At 49.1% G+C, this 15855-nt stretch overlaps 1 protein-coding gene and 1 long non-coding RNA gene across 2 annotated transcripts in view; one reads left to right on the top strand and one right to left on the bottom strand.

Moving 5' to 3' along the window:
* Window positions 1-8572, top strand: part of LOC125173982 (uncharacterized) — a 55343-nt gene extending 46771 nt beyond the window's left edge. Inside the window, exons 2-3 of the long non-coding RNA XR_007155211.1 lie at window positions 7050-7124; window positions 8166-8572. This is a non-coding gene — a long non-coding RNA (uncharacterized LOC125173982). The remainder of the gene's footprint in view (window positions 1-7049; window positions 7125-8165) is intronic.
* Window positions 1-15855, bottom strand: part of MARCHF4 (membrane associated ring-CH-type finger 4) — a 107477-nt gene that overhangs the window by 14579 nt on the left and 77043 nt on the right. The window contains exons 2-3 of the mRNA XM_047873656.1: window positions 9832-9987; window positions 4448-4640 (exon numbers count right to left, since the gene is read on the bottom strand). Coding sequence (XP_047729612.1) covers window positions 4448-4640; window positions 9832-9987 — 349 coding nt within the window. The remainder of the gene's footprint in view (window positions 1-4447; window positions 4641-9831; window positions 9988-15855) is intronic.

The following is a 15855-nucleotide window of genomic DNA, read 5'->3' as shown; positions in this document are numbered from 1 at the left end:
TAAAGCTATATATTTTATGTTTACTCAGATTCTTTACTATCTGAGGCCATTTAACAGTCTTACAGAATAGAAAATTTTTTCTTGGTGTCTGAAAACTAGCAAAAGTCCAAAGACTCATCTTAACAGATGGTCTTATTCCTTTCTTACTCAGCCTTTTGAGCTAACACATGGATAGACTCATTTTCCTTCTTCTGATGATAGATTTTTATCAGGGACTGGGTTGCTCCATCCATCCAAGGAGCTTGGGTCTATGGATATGGATACTTTTATGTGACATCTTTTTTCAGCCAACATTTCTTGAGAACACTCACATTTCCCATTATCACTTCTACCTACTTTCCAGTAAGGAATCATCTCTTCCTCTGCCCACTCTTTCAGATCATTTTCTTCCACTTTCTTAGGACTTTTGGAAGGGAAACTTCCCCTTTCCCATGGAAATAAGTGACCAAGTTTTGAAACAGATGACCACCTTAATAGTAATATAGGTGCCACCCTGTAGCTCTCTTATCCATGCTGTCCATTTTTGTGCAGTAAGAAGATCACATATGTCTCGTTCTGGCTCACCTAGCCAGGTCTCTGTTCCCTTTTCCAGCTCCTCTTCCTCTCAATGGTTCAGTGAAACAGGCTTGTGTGGCCAGGAGTCCAGATTCATGGATAGAGATAGGAGGTGGTAGGACAGAGGTGATGGCATACTTCCTCCTTCTCTCAAAACAAACTAGACCCCGGGTTGGCATTCTGTCTTGTTTGCCCTGGAAGTCTGATAAGGTTAGTGTCAGCTGTGTTACAACATTCCTTGGGTTGGAAGTAACCCCTGACTGGTGGGTGCTTCACTGTGAATATCTGATGGGAGTCTGTAGCTTTAGGCTTCCCAGAGTACAGTGACACTTGTAACTGTGCATGACTCTTGTGGGGAAACTATGTCAAGGTGGACCCTGCACCCCTCGTTGTGGGTCTCCTCTCCTTCTTTCTAAGCTATTATGTTGGGGCTGAGAGACTAGCCCTACACTAGGATATGGAATGCAGCAAGGACCCACCTGCAGAGAGGGTAAGCTGGACCTGCCTTGTGGAGGCTGTGGTTCCTGTCCTAAATTCCTCTAAGTGAGTCTAGTGCTAGCTGTGCTGTCTGGTAGTTCTGTGAGTCTAAATGCCTAGTTGAGGCTAAAAATAAATATACCCCTAGAGACATTGCAGGCTCCACCTGATTGCCTCTTTCAGAAAGTCCCTAAAAGGCTGATACTTTACAACCACTTATGCAGTACTGGGTGCTTTCCCTCAACTGGCCAGAACACTACAGAAGAGAAGTGACCAGTACCTGAACTTCACCCTTAAAACCACCATCATCACCACTGATTATCATCACCATCATCAAAATCATCATCATTTCAACCACCACAAGAATTTGTGCATTTCAACTACTATCCATTACCTTCCACTCTCTTGTTTAGGTCACATATTACTCTCTTTCTGATTTTGTCTCCTAGCATTTTCTTCTATGGACAGCCTATCTTAGAAAAAAAATGTTGAACTGAGAGTCCTCCTCTGCTGCCTGAGTCAGCCTAAGACAAATCCTTCAGTATAAGTTTCACCATCTGAAAAATGGAAAAAAAGTTACTGGCCCTGGGAAAATGCACTCAAATGGAATTAGCTCCTGTTATAATCAACAAAATGATAGAACAGTCTAAACTCTTTAAAGGTGAGCTAGTCTAAATATATCTGACCACTTTTGGACAGCACCAAAAGCAATTACAGTTCCTATGCATCCCCCTCTTGTCCGATGGCTGTCTCCAAGCAGTCACTGGCTTGTCAGAAGAATGGATAGATCATGGTGTGGCTTTGCACTCTGGGAAATTATATTCATAAAAGCTTAGAAGGAATGAAAGCAATATTAAAACTCTCAATATTTAGCTTGTTGTGCTGCTTCCAGAAATCGGGTGACTGATGTATGTATGTACATAAGAGAGAGAATTTCAGAGATAGAAGTGGGCTGGGGGGAGGCAGATGGAGAGGAGCCAAGAAAGAGACAGAGGACATGACGGTTCTGTGGAGGCCTACTCAGTGGGAGACACTATGACAGGAGAAACCAGAGTGCCAGGAAGGCCCAAGCAGGAAGGGGTGCTGGGTGCTGGGTGGCTCAGAGCCACAAGGAGCAGGACTGTTTGTGATGGCTCTTCCTACACCTGGGTCCAGGTGCACTCAAAGTCGGAGGTGGCATCTGCAGATGTCCCATAAGAGATACTGAAGACTCCTGGTGTCTGATGCAAGAGGATAATGGAAAGAGCACTGGACCACTAATCAAGAGATCTTGCTTCAAATCACAGCTGAGCAATCTTGAGCATATCACTTCCCTTCTCTGGGCCCCACTTCTCTCAACTTCAAAGCAGGAGTTGTACAGGTTGATCACATGTTCTCTTCTATGTTCACGTCTCTTGGTCTTCAAATCTGTGGTCCCCTGAATGGTAGGTGGTATCTATGCTCCTCTTTGACTCCCATGCTCCCTCCAGGGGAGGAGCAGTATGCTTCCCTGGCCCACCCCCAACCCCCCACCTCTGATCTTGGGTTCGTTGATGACTTGCATTGGACCATGGGTTGTGGGCAGAAGACACAGTGTGCCAGTCCTCTTATGCTTCTGCACCTGCCTAGAAGAGCACACTCATCAGCCCCTACCTCTCCAGCCTGGGGCCCAGCATGAAGAGACAGAGCAGGCTGGAACCCAATGCACAGTCAGAAGCTAAGCCGCGCCAAGCCCAGCTGAGCCACAGGCACCATGCAGACCCATGAATGGGAAATCAATGCTTGTTGTTGTGAGGCACTGCAATTCTGGAGTTGCTTGTTACCATAGCCAAAGCTGACTAATACACCACGTGTTGGGCAAGCATGTCTCACAGAAGCTCACATCAGGGACCAGTCAAAAGCCTGCCTGAAGGAGAATGAAGGGCAGCTGGAGAAGCTCCTACAGGCTCTCCACTGCTGCCCCCCTCATGCCAGAGCCATACACCTCCATATGGAGACACCCCTGGCTTCTGGCAGCAACAACCCACGCCTCAGCAGGGTGGGAAGGGATTTCGGTGGAGGGGGAACTAAATTAAAATGCTCAAAGTCAAATTCCTCCTTATTCACAGTCCTCTCTCTTCCACGGTCCTCCAAAACTGGGCAGTGTGTTTCTTTCACTGTCTAGGTGCCATAAAAGGCCGCCTTAAAAAAGGCTCTGGAACTTAGGGTTGATGTATTGGTTTAGTGAGCAGGGAGAGGCAGCAAAAAGCTTAGACAAGTATCCAAGCACCAGCATCACTAGTCTCTGGCTGCTGTAATCAGCATGCAAGTCTCCAGGCCTCTCTGATTCCTAATTTAAAGAACTCCAAAGAAATCCACATAGCATCCTCCTAGCCAAATCCTAGCTAATAGATGTTTTCTTGCCAAACAGAGCAGTGTAGCATAATTGATATAATATACAAAGTAAAGTGCAGAGAAGACCACTGTGGAACTTAAGTGCTGTCAGCATCATGGCCTAGGGGACAATCTGAGAGTTCCAAGTAGGATGTATGACTAGGTCTTAACCATGCTTCATGTCATTCAGAGAAAACCAGGACCTCAGTCATTTGAATGAAGACTCCATAGTTGAAAACCGTAAGCATTTTGGGGGGAAAACAGAAAGACTCAGCCCTCCACCAACCAACCTAACATACTAGAAGAGGAAGGAACATAGATTTGGGGATGGTGTGAAGGAACAGGCAGGAATTAGAGTGGTGGGTTTCCAACTTTTTTCTGAAACATCGAAGACTTTAAAACAAAGTCTTACCTAGAAGAGAAACATATGTAAATGGATAAAAGTGTAAAAACTAAGGGTGAAGCAAGGGTAAAGATTCAGAGCCTCTCTGTGTTGCATTCCACTGCCCACTCCCAAAACTGGTTTCCTTGAAGCTGTGAGTGGAACACCAGGACTACATACAGTTTGAAAAACACTAGACTAGAGAAATCTTGGGTATTGTGATAGGCTCATGGAAAGCTGAGAAGGGGGGCAAGGGGCAGGTATCATCATGGCTGTTTCTGGGCATTTTGCTGTGAAGAGGATGGAATTAAATGTATAATCGTCCCTTGTTATGGCTTGGCAGCCATGGAGTACGCAACAGAGAAGAGGGCTTGCACATCCTGTCTGAGGCAGATAGTTTGACCAACTGACCTCTCTCAAGTCTTCTTAGAGGCAAGCCTCCTTATCCTTATCTTCAACTAGGCAAGAACAGATTTGCTCGGGAAAGATTTAGACATTCCTTCTCTGGCCTACTTCCTCCCCCATCCCATCTACCCCTCAAGTCTAAGATGTTGGCTCCTCCTGAGCTTGCAAGTCTCAAGCCTGGTGCTTTGGCCTTTAAGAGGGAGGGATCCTGAGACACTGGTCTAACTCACCACCACGTGGCTCTCCACTTCCCATAGAGACAAGCCCCAGACCCACCTATGCACACCACGTCCATGAATCCGTACATCCCATAGCAGATCTGGAAGAGGAGGTCTTGGCGCTGCCATTTTGCCGAGGGACTGAAGGTCGACCAGATGAGCCAAGAGATACTGGCAATGAGGAAGAGGGAACCCAAGATGGCGGCTGCAATCTGCACCTTCTCAATGACTGTCAGAGAGATGGCCTGCCACTGCAAAGAAGAGAAGGGCGGGTTAGCTGTTGCTGGGACACCCTTACTCCATTTCCATTCCATCCCCATGCTTCTTGCTTCTGCTGCCTCGACCTCTCACCTCTGGTTCAGGATTTAATACAGGGCTTTTTAATTTGTAGTACAATGGCTATTTTTACAAGTTTCTGAGTTTTATACTGCACTTTTAATATGGAGGAAACCTATAGCACACCAAGTGATCAGAAATTATTGTAGGGAGTGAGTTCTGGGCAGCCATCACAGAGAAGGAAGGCCTGTATAACTGATTATGATACAGACAGAGAAATGGGAAGCAGAAAGTAAAAATGCAAAGCCAGTGTGGGTGGTATTCTAGGGCCCAGAATATTCTTTCCGGAGCAACATTGTTTATTTTCACACTAATAGGTGCTTTTCATACTAATAGGACACAGGCCTTTCTTTTGCTTATTTTCTACAACAACACCTGGCGTGTCACTTAATATAAGTGCTAGGGATTACCAATTTAACGGACAAGCCGAAGACATGGGATGTGGGGGAGAGATAAGAAAAATAGTATAATTTACTGACTATATATAAACACTGAGATTTCATTTTTTAACAGAAAAAGCACCATGCTAATAGCAGTATTGATGGATGGATTGAAAACTGGGGTGTGGGTGGGCTTCAACTCTGAAATTCTGTGATTCTATGGCTGGCCTAGGTAGCACAGGCGTAAGTGGACCTGGAGATGCATTTTAGTTTGGGATTTATTCATGCTCTCACTCAACAAATATGCACTCTGCTAGGTGCTGGAGATAAAGCAGTAAGCAAAAACACGTAAGATTTCCATCCTCGTGGAATTTAAAGTCTAGAGAACACAGATGGTCAAATAAATTTATTTACAGCTGCAATTTATCAGGCATAAGAGAAGAAGGTACACAGAACTGTGAAAGCCTTTGATGGAGGATTTGACTTGTCAGAAGAAGCAATGCTTGAGTTGGGTGGTAGTTTAGGCAAAGGGAGGAAGGAAGAGTGCTCTAGGCACAGGAGAAGGCATGTGCAAAGGTCCTGTGGCAGAAAAAGCATAGTGAACATGAAAACCTGGAAGAAGGCCAGAGTGGGTGGAACAGAGAAAGCAAAAGGGAGTGTGGGGTGAGACAGCTGGGAAAATAAGAGAAGATCATGTGGAATCTTGAAGAATATGCACAGAATTTTGGCTTTGTCCTAAGAGTAAACATGCTGCTATTGAACACTTTTAACCAGGGAAGTGACAGGATCAGATGTGGGAAGGTAGAGGGTGGGAGAGTCTTCTGATTGTAAGGATTTGTGTAAATCCCTGCAGAGGACACCCCCAGCAGGCTTTTAAGCCTGAACACCCCAGGTAAAGCAGACAACCTTCCATCAGCCAGTAGTGAGTCCTCGCTATGCATTAAATGGCCTGGATGGAAGCACTGATTCTGGCTCAGGAGGACTGACCAGTGGCCCCGAAGGAATTGTAACCATTGGAATACATTTCACTTGCTAGTCTAGATGTAGGACATCAGCCTTTACATTTAATTGTACAGATAGCATTCCATTACAGGTAATTGGGCCTTTAAATTTTCCACTGCTTCCCCTAGCCTAGGGTTACACAAAACAAGGGAATTTTCCAGAAGATGGCCTGATCCTACAGACTCCTCTCAAACACTCTACCACAAATGTTTTTTCCAGTGCCTGCCTCTCTGTGAAGAGGGTCCTTAACTGAGCTTTTTGTTTTGACACTGGGTCATCATCAACCTTCACTTTCTCCTGCTCCAGACTTTAAACCCCCCCAAATGTAGTGGCGTAGAAAGGTCCCCTTAATCCCAAGAGTCACCCTAACCCCCTGATCCCCCAAGCTGGCTGTAGAACGTAAGCAGGGCCCCTGACTACAGTTTGAAGCATGATGCACAAGGAACAGGGTGGGGTGCTGTGGCTGGGCTCTTCTGTCTGTCCCATGTGAGCCCCCACGAAAGGTGTGGGGAACAGAGCAGCAAAGAGCGAGCAGAGAACAAGAGAGCTCTGAACTCTCAAAGGGAAAGTTGGTGAGGGGAGAAGGGTTCCAAACGAGGTTCTGATCATGGTATCAGGAGACCCTCCACGTCCTGGCCTCCTGTGCCACAGCATCAGTGAACAGAAGAGTCTGAGGACTGGATGTTTCCTTTCGCACCAGGAAGGGTCCCTGAGCAAGGAGTCGGGACCCGGTTCTGGCAGAGCTCTGCCCCAGCCTGTGCAGTGTGGCCTCACAGAAGTCAGTAAGTCACGAGGACTGTCAGTTTTCCCTTTCATAAAAAAATGGAAATAATTGGTCCTGCCCATGTCCTAGAGTATTGTGAGGGCTGAGTGAAATAGCTCTTCAATCAGAGCTTTGAATGGGACGAGCTTCCATCATCTCCACTCTTCGTTATGTTTCAGCAAAAACACAGTGATGCACGTCAAGGTGGGGGACTCCTAAACGCACCCAGCCAAGTCTTCGCCTGCACACTGGAGGTGAGAGGAGCCAGACCCCTGTATGCAAGCCTGCCCCATCAGGGCAACCCTGGGTAAATTGTGCCTCCACTGTTTCATCTGTAAATTGGAAATAACAATGCCCACTGCACTGGGTTGGTTTCAGTTTTAAATGAGATAATATGTGTGAATACTTAGTGTGACTGCCCCCCCTCCCGCCCCACAAGCACTAACTAAACATTTATTAATGTAACTGCAGTTCAGGTGGCTCCCTCGGTTAAGCACCGACCCTTGATCTTGGCTCAGGTCACGGTCTCATGGTTCATGAGATCAAGCCTCGTGTCAGGCTCTGTGCTGAGAGTGTGGAGCCTGCTTGGGATTCTCTCTCTCTCTCCCTCTCTGCCCCTTCCCTGCTTATGCTCTCTCTCTCTCTAAATAAATAAATAAACTTTAAAAAAATGTTTAAAATTTTAAAAATATATAACTGCAGTTCAGTTGTAGCAGAGAGGGCCCTGGGACCACCCTAAAAATCCCTTCTCAGTGCTGCTTCTGCCACAAACAAAATCTTGCAGAGTATCTCTGGGATAATGTGCCGTCACAACCACTGTCTCTCACAACTTTGGATGGGGCATGGACCGTGAGGTGCGTACCCTGAGACCTGGGAGAAATCTCCCCACTCTGATCGCAGAGGTATCCTGCCTGCTCCGTCCTGTCCTGCAGGTGGCTCAGCTGGGCTGTGGGAGCAGAAGTCAGCGCCACTGTGGCTGTCTCACTCCTGGCTGGATCCGAGAAGCCCAGGGACACAAGCGGGACAATCTGGGCCACAGCCACACAACACCGCCGCTAGGCCAAACTACTTCCTCTTTCTGGTGCAATCTGGAAAAGTGCAGTGGCATTTACTGAGCACACACCATGTATTTCCAGGAGCAACAGAATCCAAGGGAGTCAGTCCCCAGTGTTCAGAAACTCACAGTTAAAGACATATTAGTAACTTAAATTAATACATCAGTATCGTCAATGCTGCCATTTGCTCACCATACTTAAAAAGATTAGAATAACCTTTTCTTTCTTTTTTCTTCCCAGGAAAAAATGATCCCTAAATGGTTTTTCATTCTATGAGTCAAGCTCCAATGCCTGTTTATGAGCCAAGGGGACACTGTGGGGTAGTCCCGTGGATCTGGACTCTGACCCTTTTCTAAGGCTTGAGTGAGCTGAGAAGGAAGAAGAGAGTTAATACACCCCAGAGGGCATGGAATCAGCAGTCTCATGACACTGCTATTTTAAGACACTTCAAGATTTGAAATGAATGATTAAAGATGGAACCAGCACAGCGAGAGGCATCTCTTATTCTGACCCCTCCATATACCATCAGGATGGCTGCTGAGGTGCCTGGGAGTCTTAGGGCCTCCTTCCAGAAACGATGCCCCCTGCTGGCCCACATGCATGCAGTAGCTCACACACGCACGCACGCACACACACTCATTCCTGACAGTGCCTCATGTACGACTACATTGTGTTTAAAATAAAACGCGCCAGACACTGCAGCTCCAGGTTTCTGGCTCACCCTCCCTGCAAAGACCCCACCCCCACAGTTACCCCGAACCACCGCCCTCCTGGGCTCGCAGAATCGACTCTGCCCCTCCCCCTGAGAAAGGAGAAAGGAAACAGCTAGGTCCGGCCCCTGAAGCTCCCTTCCTCACTGGCATGCTGGCTGATTGACTGTGTGGCAGCTTCATTGGCTGACCATGCACATGTAGAGGTATTTCCAGAAGCAAAGTACTCTCTGTACGTGTGGGTGCGCCTCGCAGGGACCGCTGTTGGGTTTGGAGGGTTTTCGAGGCAGGGCAGGGCCCGCCAGCAGCTCCCGACAGGGCAGGAGGATGGGAGACAACAGGGTGCGGGTGCGGCCCTGTCCGAATCCCTGCGGCGGGCCCCACCCGGCCTGGCCCTCTCTGCCCCTCAGGGTCGCCCCTTCCCAGTCCTCCCTTTTCCTTTTTCCTTCCATTCTATTTCTCGCCACCTCCCTCTCCTGTCTCTTCTCCATTTCCCCCTGTCCCTTGTCACTAGGAGTGTGGTGGTCCGTGGACCAGCGGCATCAGCATCACCCCTGGGTTGTTAGACATGCAGAATCTCGGGCTCCGCCCCAGACTCCTGAGTCACAGTCTGCTTTTTTTTTTTTGTTTTGTTTTAATATATGAAATTTATTGTCAACAGTCTGCTTTTTAAACAAGACTCCGGGTGAACTGAGTGCACATTAAAGTCTGGGCAGTGGCCCTGAGTCTCCTCCCTCCTCATTTCTTCCCCCCCCCCCCCCCCCCCCAGCTTTCCCTCAGTCTTCCTCCTCACACCCCTCACCCTCTGTCCTTTTTCCATTCTGCTATCACCGGACCTCTGGTCTGTCCCTCTTTCCTTTCTTTTCCTCCCTGCCTCCCCTCCGTCGTTTCTTTCTTTCCTTTCCCCTTCCATCCATCCATCCAGCCAGCCAGCCAGCCATCTCTCCCTCCTTCCCTCCCTCCCTTGGCTCACTGATCCTGTGTACCATCTCACGCTCACACTTCTTTCTTTCTAAATCTTTCCTTTCCCTTTGCCCCATCCCTTTCCCTTCTTACTGAGGCCGAGGAGAAAACACGAGTTCTCTCATCCCCTCTGCCCACAGGCCACTGCCGTCTTGCCCACGCGGCCCGTCTCGTTCCTTTTCTCCAGACTGGCCTGGACTCTAAGGGGAGACCATCCTCGCTCCCGGTCATACCTGCAGAGGATTCTTTGTGCTTATGGCGATGACATGATACTTGTAGTAGCACAGCTCACAGCTCCAGCAGCCCCGCTCGCTGATCCACTTGATGAGGCAGGGCTGGTGCGTGCACTTGACCGAGCCATCACAGCGGCATGGGCTCAGCAGCTCCCCCTGCAGGGAGAGAGGCAGAGGGCGGTGAGGTCCCCGCCTGGCGTGTGGAGCGACGGGTGGGGTCACCCAGGGATGGCAGACCACACCACTGAAGCCAGGTCACGGGCTTTGTCGGGAAGCACCAGAGGTCCATGGGGGACAGGGGAGCCAGGCAGCCTCAGTGAATTCAACTAACAGTTCAGAGCCTCAGCACCCATTGGGTGCCGCCCAAGGCCTAGGGTGCCTGTAAAAATGAGCGGGTCGGTGTCTATGGAAGCTCCTTGCTGTCCAAAGAGGGTGCCAGCCTGGCGGACTTCTCTGTGAAGGGGATCTCAAGCTCTAATGCCCTCAGAGCCAGGCACACCATGCAAGTGACACAGGCAGCCAGCTGGTAGGGACACGGGCAAATCTAAGGTCCAGACTCCAAGTTAAAGAAAAGGAAAGCCACTGTCAGCGCCAGCCCATTCTGCACGTGGGAATCTAGGGAGCGATTTTTATGTAAAGTCTCCCAATAGTGAGATGTCCACAACAAAGGCAAGTCTTCTAAACATATCGTGAGCGTCATTTTGCCCGAGTTTGGAGCTCTGGTCTGAAGCCTTTGCACTCCCCCGCAGACCAGCATGTGGAGACTCAGGTCCCTCTGTGAAGCCTCCCTCCCCGGGTCCCTGAGTGACTAAACCTTGGCAGGTGGGGGCAGGCCTGAATCCCAAGGACCTAAGAGGTGTGTATCCATCCCTCCAGGCATGTCCTTTGGGCCTGGCTGGGAGTGGCCACGAAGCCTAGTCTAGGGTAGGCCTGGAAGCAGGGAGGCAGAGGACCTGGCCCAGCGAGACGGTGGCAGGATCTGAAGACCCTTGTGAGTAGACTGCAGAGATGGGCTTAGCCTCCAGAACACCCTGTGACGACATGTCAATGACCGTGACTGAAGCTGGCGTGTATCTGCTTCCTGCCAGGCCCGACGTGGTGGCCCCAAAGTGCCTCTGTGAGCCTCCCTGACTCTTTTTCCCTCTCTCTCCCCTCCCCGTTCCCTCCTTCCCCTTCTGGCTTGTCTTTCTCCCTCCCAGCTCAGAGTCCATGGTTTCTACTTGCTAAATCCCACCACCCCCAAGTCCCTCATTTACTTTCGTAAGGACTTGACAGTTGGGCCACCCCCCTTCCCCAGCCTGTGCCTTCTTCTGACCTACCCCAGGTTCTCTTTCTCCTTACTCCCTATGCCTTCCCTTCCCATTCCAACTCGTTTATTGTGGACCCAGCCCTTCCACCTCACTCCTATCAAAGGACCCAGAAGATGTCCCTGTGCCCCACAATGGTGTGTTTGCGATTTGGCCACGTAAGCCACGTCCCTGCTAACTTGGAGATTCCACCATTCAGGAAACCACATCTTGTTCCCCATTTTGAATAAGCAAGCACAGGAGCACCTGACTTATGTAAGACAGACATTTAACCCATGGTCTTTGCTGTTGACTGTAGAACCAGCTGTTCCCTCCAAAGATGCACAGAATCATCTTTCCCTTCCAATTCAACCCTTATCACTCAAAGACCACAGCTTGGCCTGGATGAGGTCTACAATGTTCTTTTGTACCTGGTCTACCTGTCACACTGCTTCTCTATCTTCATGATAGTTCTAATACCACCTCCTACAGGGAGTCACCCCTGACTTTTCCAGGTTGAGCTCAGTTCTTTGATCTCTGAGTGCCTTGTGCGAGCACCTTGGGCATATCCCTGTTAGAGCACTGAGTACCTCCTTATAAGGATCTGTGAGTATGCCTGTCTACTTGTCAGAGAAGCCCTGGAAGGCAGGGATGAGGGGTTGTTCGCTCCTTTCCCCCAATGCCTAGCCCTCCTCCCCAAAGGCCCTCAACAACATTTGTGTTTGAGTAAATGAAAAAGTTAATCAAGTGTCTGTTCAGGTTCCCTGCACTGTCCCGAGGAATAGGGACGAGACTGCCCAGTCCAGGAGAATAGGGACCATGTCCACTTGTGGACCTCTGGACCCCAGCACCTTGCCCAGTGCCCAGCACTCATTGTATGTATGCGCCATGAATGAACTTGGTGGTAGAAATTCTCAAAGTGCCTGGTCCCCATACAACCCTTCCTGGTTCCCCACACTGCTCCTCCAGTATTGACGGGCCCCCTTCACTGTGGCTCCCGCCCTTCCCATCCCCTCTGTTGCAGCACTTCCCCCATTTGTCTCTAGGTTACTACACCGTGATCCCTTACAGGGACAATATCTTTTCCATCTTTGCATCCTTAACACCTAATATAGTGCCTGAAACAGACTCTCCATCCAATATTGGTGGCAAAATGCATTCATATCTGTTTGATGAACAAGTTTTGCTCCCCTTGAACATGGCCAGCTCTGGCTCCAGGTGGGCAGCTGTGGTGCCTGGGAGAGTAGAAGAGGCAGGAGATGGCCACACTGCTGGATGCCCACCACACCCTTCCAGGTCCAAGGGCCCTTGGTAGTGAGTCGTTGCTGTGTGGCTCTCAGAAAGAAGCAGGAGGGAGAGAGTGGGGAGAGGTGTTGGGGGAGGGGCAAAAGCCCTCATCATTCTTGGCAGCATTTCCCAGGCTCATTAATTCTAACAGGATGAGCTGGGTTTGATTAATCGGGTTGTTAAGCAGCCACGTCAAATTGCCAGTGGAGTAAGAGACATGACTTCCGGTCCCTGGCAACGTTGCCAAGTGGCAGAGAAGTCTACACTCCTTGCTTCCAAGCAGCAGCCAGGAGACAGGGCAGGAAGAGCTGCTGGCCAGGCACAACTGGTCACAAGACCTGGACTCTCCATCGAGGCTGTAGATGTGCAACCACCAGGGCACAGGAGTCTCAGCGCCTCAATATACTTATCTGGGGAAAGGGAGAGCATGACCTGGCCTGGCTGGCCCCAGCACCTGGTTAACAGGCCAAAGGTATGCTGTTTGCCCAGGGGCTCCTGGTCCCCCACGCTTTCCCTGGGAACCAGACAACCCCGAAAGGCAGACTATGAACTTGCTTCAGGTGCTACAAAGATTAGAAAGTAAGGACACCAAAACTGTTAGAAAGGTTTAACTTGATAAAGGAAGCAATCTAGGATTTTAGCAAAAATAATGATGATGATGATGATAATAATAACAACAACAATAATAATAATAAATCTGGAAAGATGTTATTTTAACCTTAGCATTTACATAAGTTTTGTATGTGATGATTTAGTATATTTTTATGTACATTTGGGAGAAGGGCCATAATCTTTGTCATGTTTAAGGCTTCTAAGAGGCCTCTTTACCACCTTTGACTGGTCAGGCCTATGCTTCTTCAAGAGCAGAAGAGATGGAAATGAGCTGTAGCCAGACGAACTCAGGTTAGCCTTAAGATGATCTGTGCAGTAAACTCTGTTAAAAGCTGAAGTGTTGGAGCAGGAAGTGGTAAATGCCTCTGAGTGTAAGAACGACCCCTATTGAAGAGAAAGGTTAAATGACCAGCTCAGAGTCACTCAGCCAGCCGGTGGCATGGCCAGAATCTAATGCCAGGTCTTTGTGACACCAGCCTCCAAGCTTCTCAGCACCCCGCTCTGTTCATCCCTCCTGTGGACTCTGTCCCCACTGTCCCTCCCACACCTGTGCCCAAGGTCTCTTCTCTGTCTCTCCTCCAGCCTCTTTGCCCAGCTGGTACCCCTCTGCCAAGTCTCTCCAGACTGCTAGCTACAGACCTGTCTCCTCTCCCCATGCTGCCACCCACAGTTGAGTGGTTCTTCTCTGTGTCTTCCAGGATTGGAGCTGTTCCCGTGTGCCCCATAGAACTCAGCACATTACAGGTGCACAGTGAGGGGCATTTGCTGAATGGATGGGCACCAGGTGTAGAAGAGGATGAACCCCTCTGGTCCAGCTCCTGAGACACCAGCCCTCGGGCTGGGGGGATTATTATGATCTTGTCTGCAGAGCTCAGCAAACTCCACGGATCAAAGGGGTTCATTAAAAGCAAAGGGCCCTAAACACTCCTTGATGTTCTACTTGAAGCTTTGGGGCCCAAGGAATGACTAAGGCAAGACAAATCAGGTCTTCTCGAAAACCCTGGCCCCCAAGGGACATAGTGTCGGGGAGGCATGAAGAGCATGTTTTTCAGAGATTGGCTCCTTAGGTTTTGAATGCCTCTTCACACTTACCAGCTGTGCAAACTTGGGCAGGCTGCTCAACCTCTCTGAGGCTTCTTTATCTTTCTGTTGCAAGCAACTCTTACCTCCTCCAAGGGTGGCATGATGTCATGCCCACAAAGTGCTAGATACAGTGCCTGGCACAAGTAAGTCCTCTTGTGCAAGTATTGCAATTCTAACTCGTGTTTCCATGAGGACTTTAATTTCATAGTTTTTTTCTACTATAGCTCTATTCTGTTCTCCTACTAGCAAATAAGGAAGGAGCCATGCCTTAGGTAAAGGGTCCGTCAAGCCCCTGTGGGAGGGTGAGATTAAAGAACTATCTAAGACAGTCTGCCCTTGTGAGATGGATGAGGGATCAGAATATAGATCCTGCCGAATTCCGGTCCAGGACTGTCCTCTGTGTTACCATGGGGATGCTGAGAGCATTTGGGGGGCTCTCCTTCCCTGGGGATGTTGCACAGAAGAGCACGACCCTCCTGGATGGGTTAAGTGGGGTCATGCTAGAGGCAAGAGGCAGGACGGGTTGATCTGCAGCCTTTGGCTGTGGCTGAGCTGGTGGGCGGGGAGGAGAACTGGGTGGATTCTCCTCACTGCCAATGACAAGGCAAGCTGCAGGTGTGAGACTCCAGTCATTTCTCCATTCACAGATTTCTTTCTGTTTATTTTCAGCTTTCTTCCATTCTTTCTCCTCTCCATCTGAAAGGACTTGCTTCTGGAGTCCTTAGGTTACCTGGTTGCCATGACAGTGGCAGGTAAGCCAAGACTTCCCATTCCACCCACACAGGCACCAGGCATCCCTGCCACAGAAAGACACAAATACAGTCTAGTGACGCAAAGACAGCCCCAGCCCTGCTGCAATGTGCAGCTCCAGAAGATCAGAAAAAAAGGAGACAACAGAAGCCCTAGCCTTGGGGTGCAGTTTAGGTACATCATCCATTACCGACACTAATGTGGTGGTTAAGAGCTCGGACTCTAATCCTAGGAAGTCTCAGGTATATCCAGGCTCTTACAATCTGTGTGACCCTGGGAAAGTTGCTTAACCTCTCTGGGCCTCATTCAGTCATTCCTGTATTCATCAAGCCTTCATCTAGTATGTTCCAGGTTCTGTTCTAGGTGACAAGGATACAATGGCAAGTAGAACTAACCAAATTCTCTAGTAGACAGAGAAAGACAATAAAAAATATAAACAAATAAACTATAAGTACCTAAGATGCTGTCATGTGCTATGGAGAAAAATGAGCAGGGAAAAGGAAAATAGAAGAGTAGGGAGTAGGAAGGTTGGTATTCTAAATAGGGTGGCTGACAGGCTTCACCAAACAGGGGCATTTGAGTGAGGACTTGGGGAAGGTCAAGAGGCACACCATGCAGATACCTGGGAGCTGCGGGAACATCATGTGCAAAGGCCCTGAGGCAGAAGCATGCCTGGCATGTTTTGGGGACACCAAAGAGACTGGTGTGTCTGGGGTAGAGTGAATGAGGGGAAGGGGAGTAGGAGATGAGGTCAGAGATCTAAGGGGGAGGAAGAATGAGAGACAAATCAGGAGACAGCCACTTTAAAAACTTGGCACTCACTATGAATGAGAAAAGAGAGTTTTGAGGAGAGGAGAGTGATCTGATCTGACCATGTTTGACAGGATCCCTCTGGCTGCTGTACTGAAAACAGACCAGACAGAAGTAAGGGCCAAGTAGAAAGACAAGGCTCTTGCAGTAATCCAGGCAGGTGACGATGCTGTTTTGGACCCGTATGGAAGCAGTG

This window comes from Prionailurus viverrinus, chromosome C1 (assembly GCF_022837055.1).
Source record: "Prionailurus viverrinus isolate Anna chromosome C1, UM_Priviv_1.0, whole genome shotgun sequence".
NCBI lineage: Eukaryota > Metazoa > Chordata > Mammalia > Carnivora > Felidae > Prionailurus > Prionailurus viverrinus.
The sequence above is the reverse complement of the archived record's forward strand: the minus strand, read 5'-3'. Positions and strand labels throughout refer to the sequence as shown.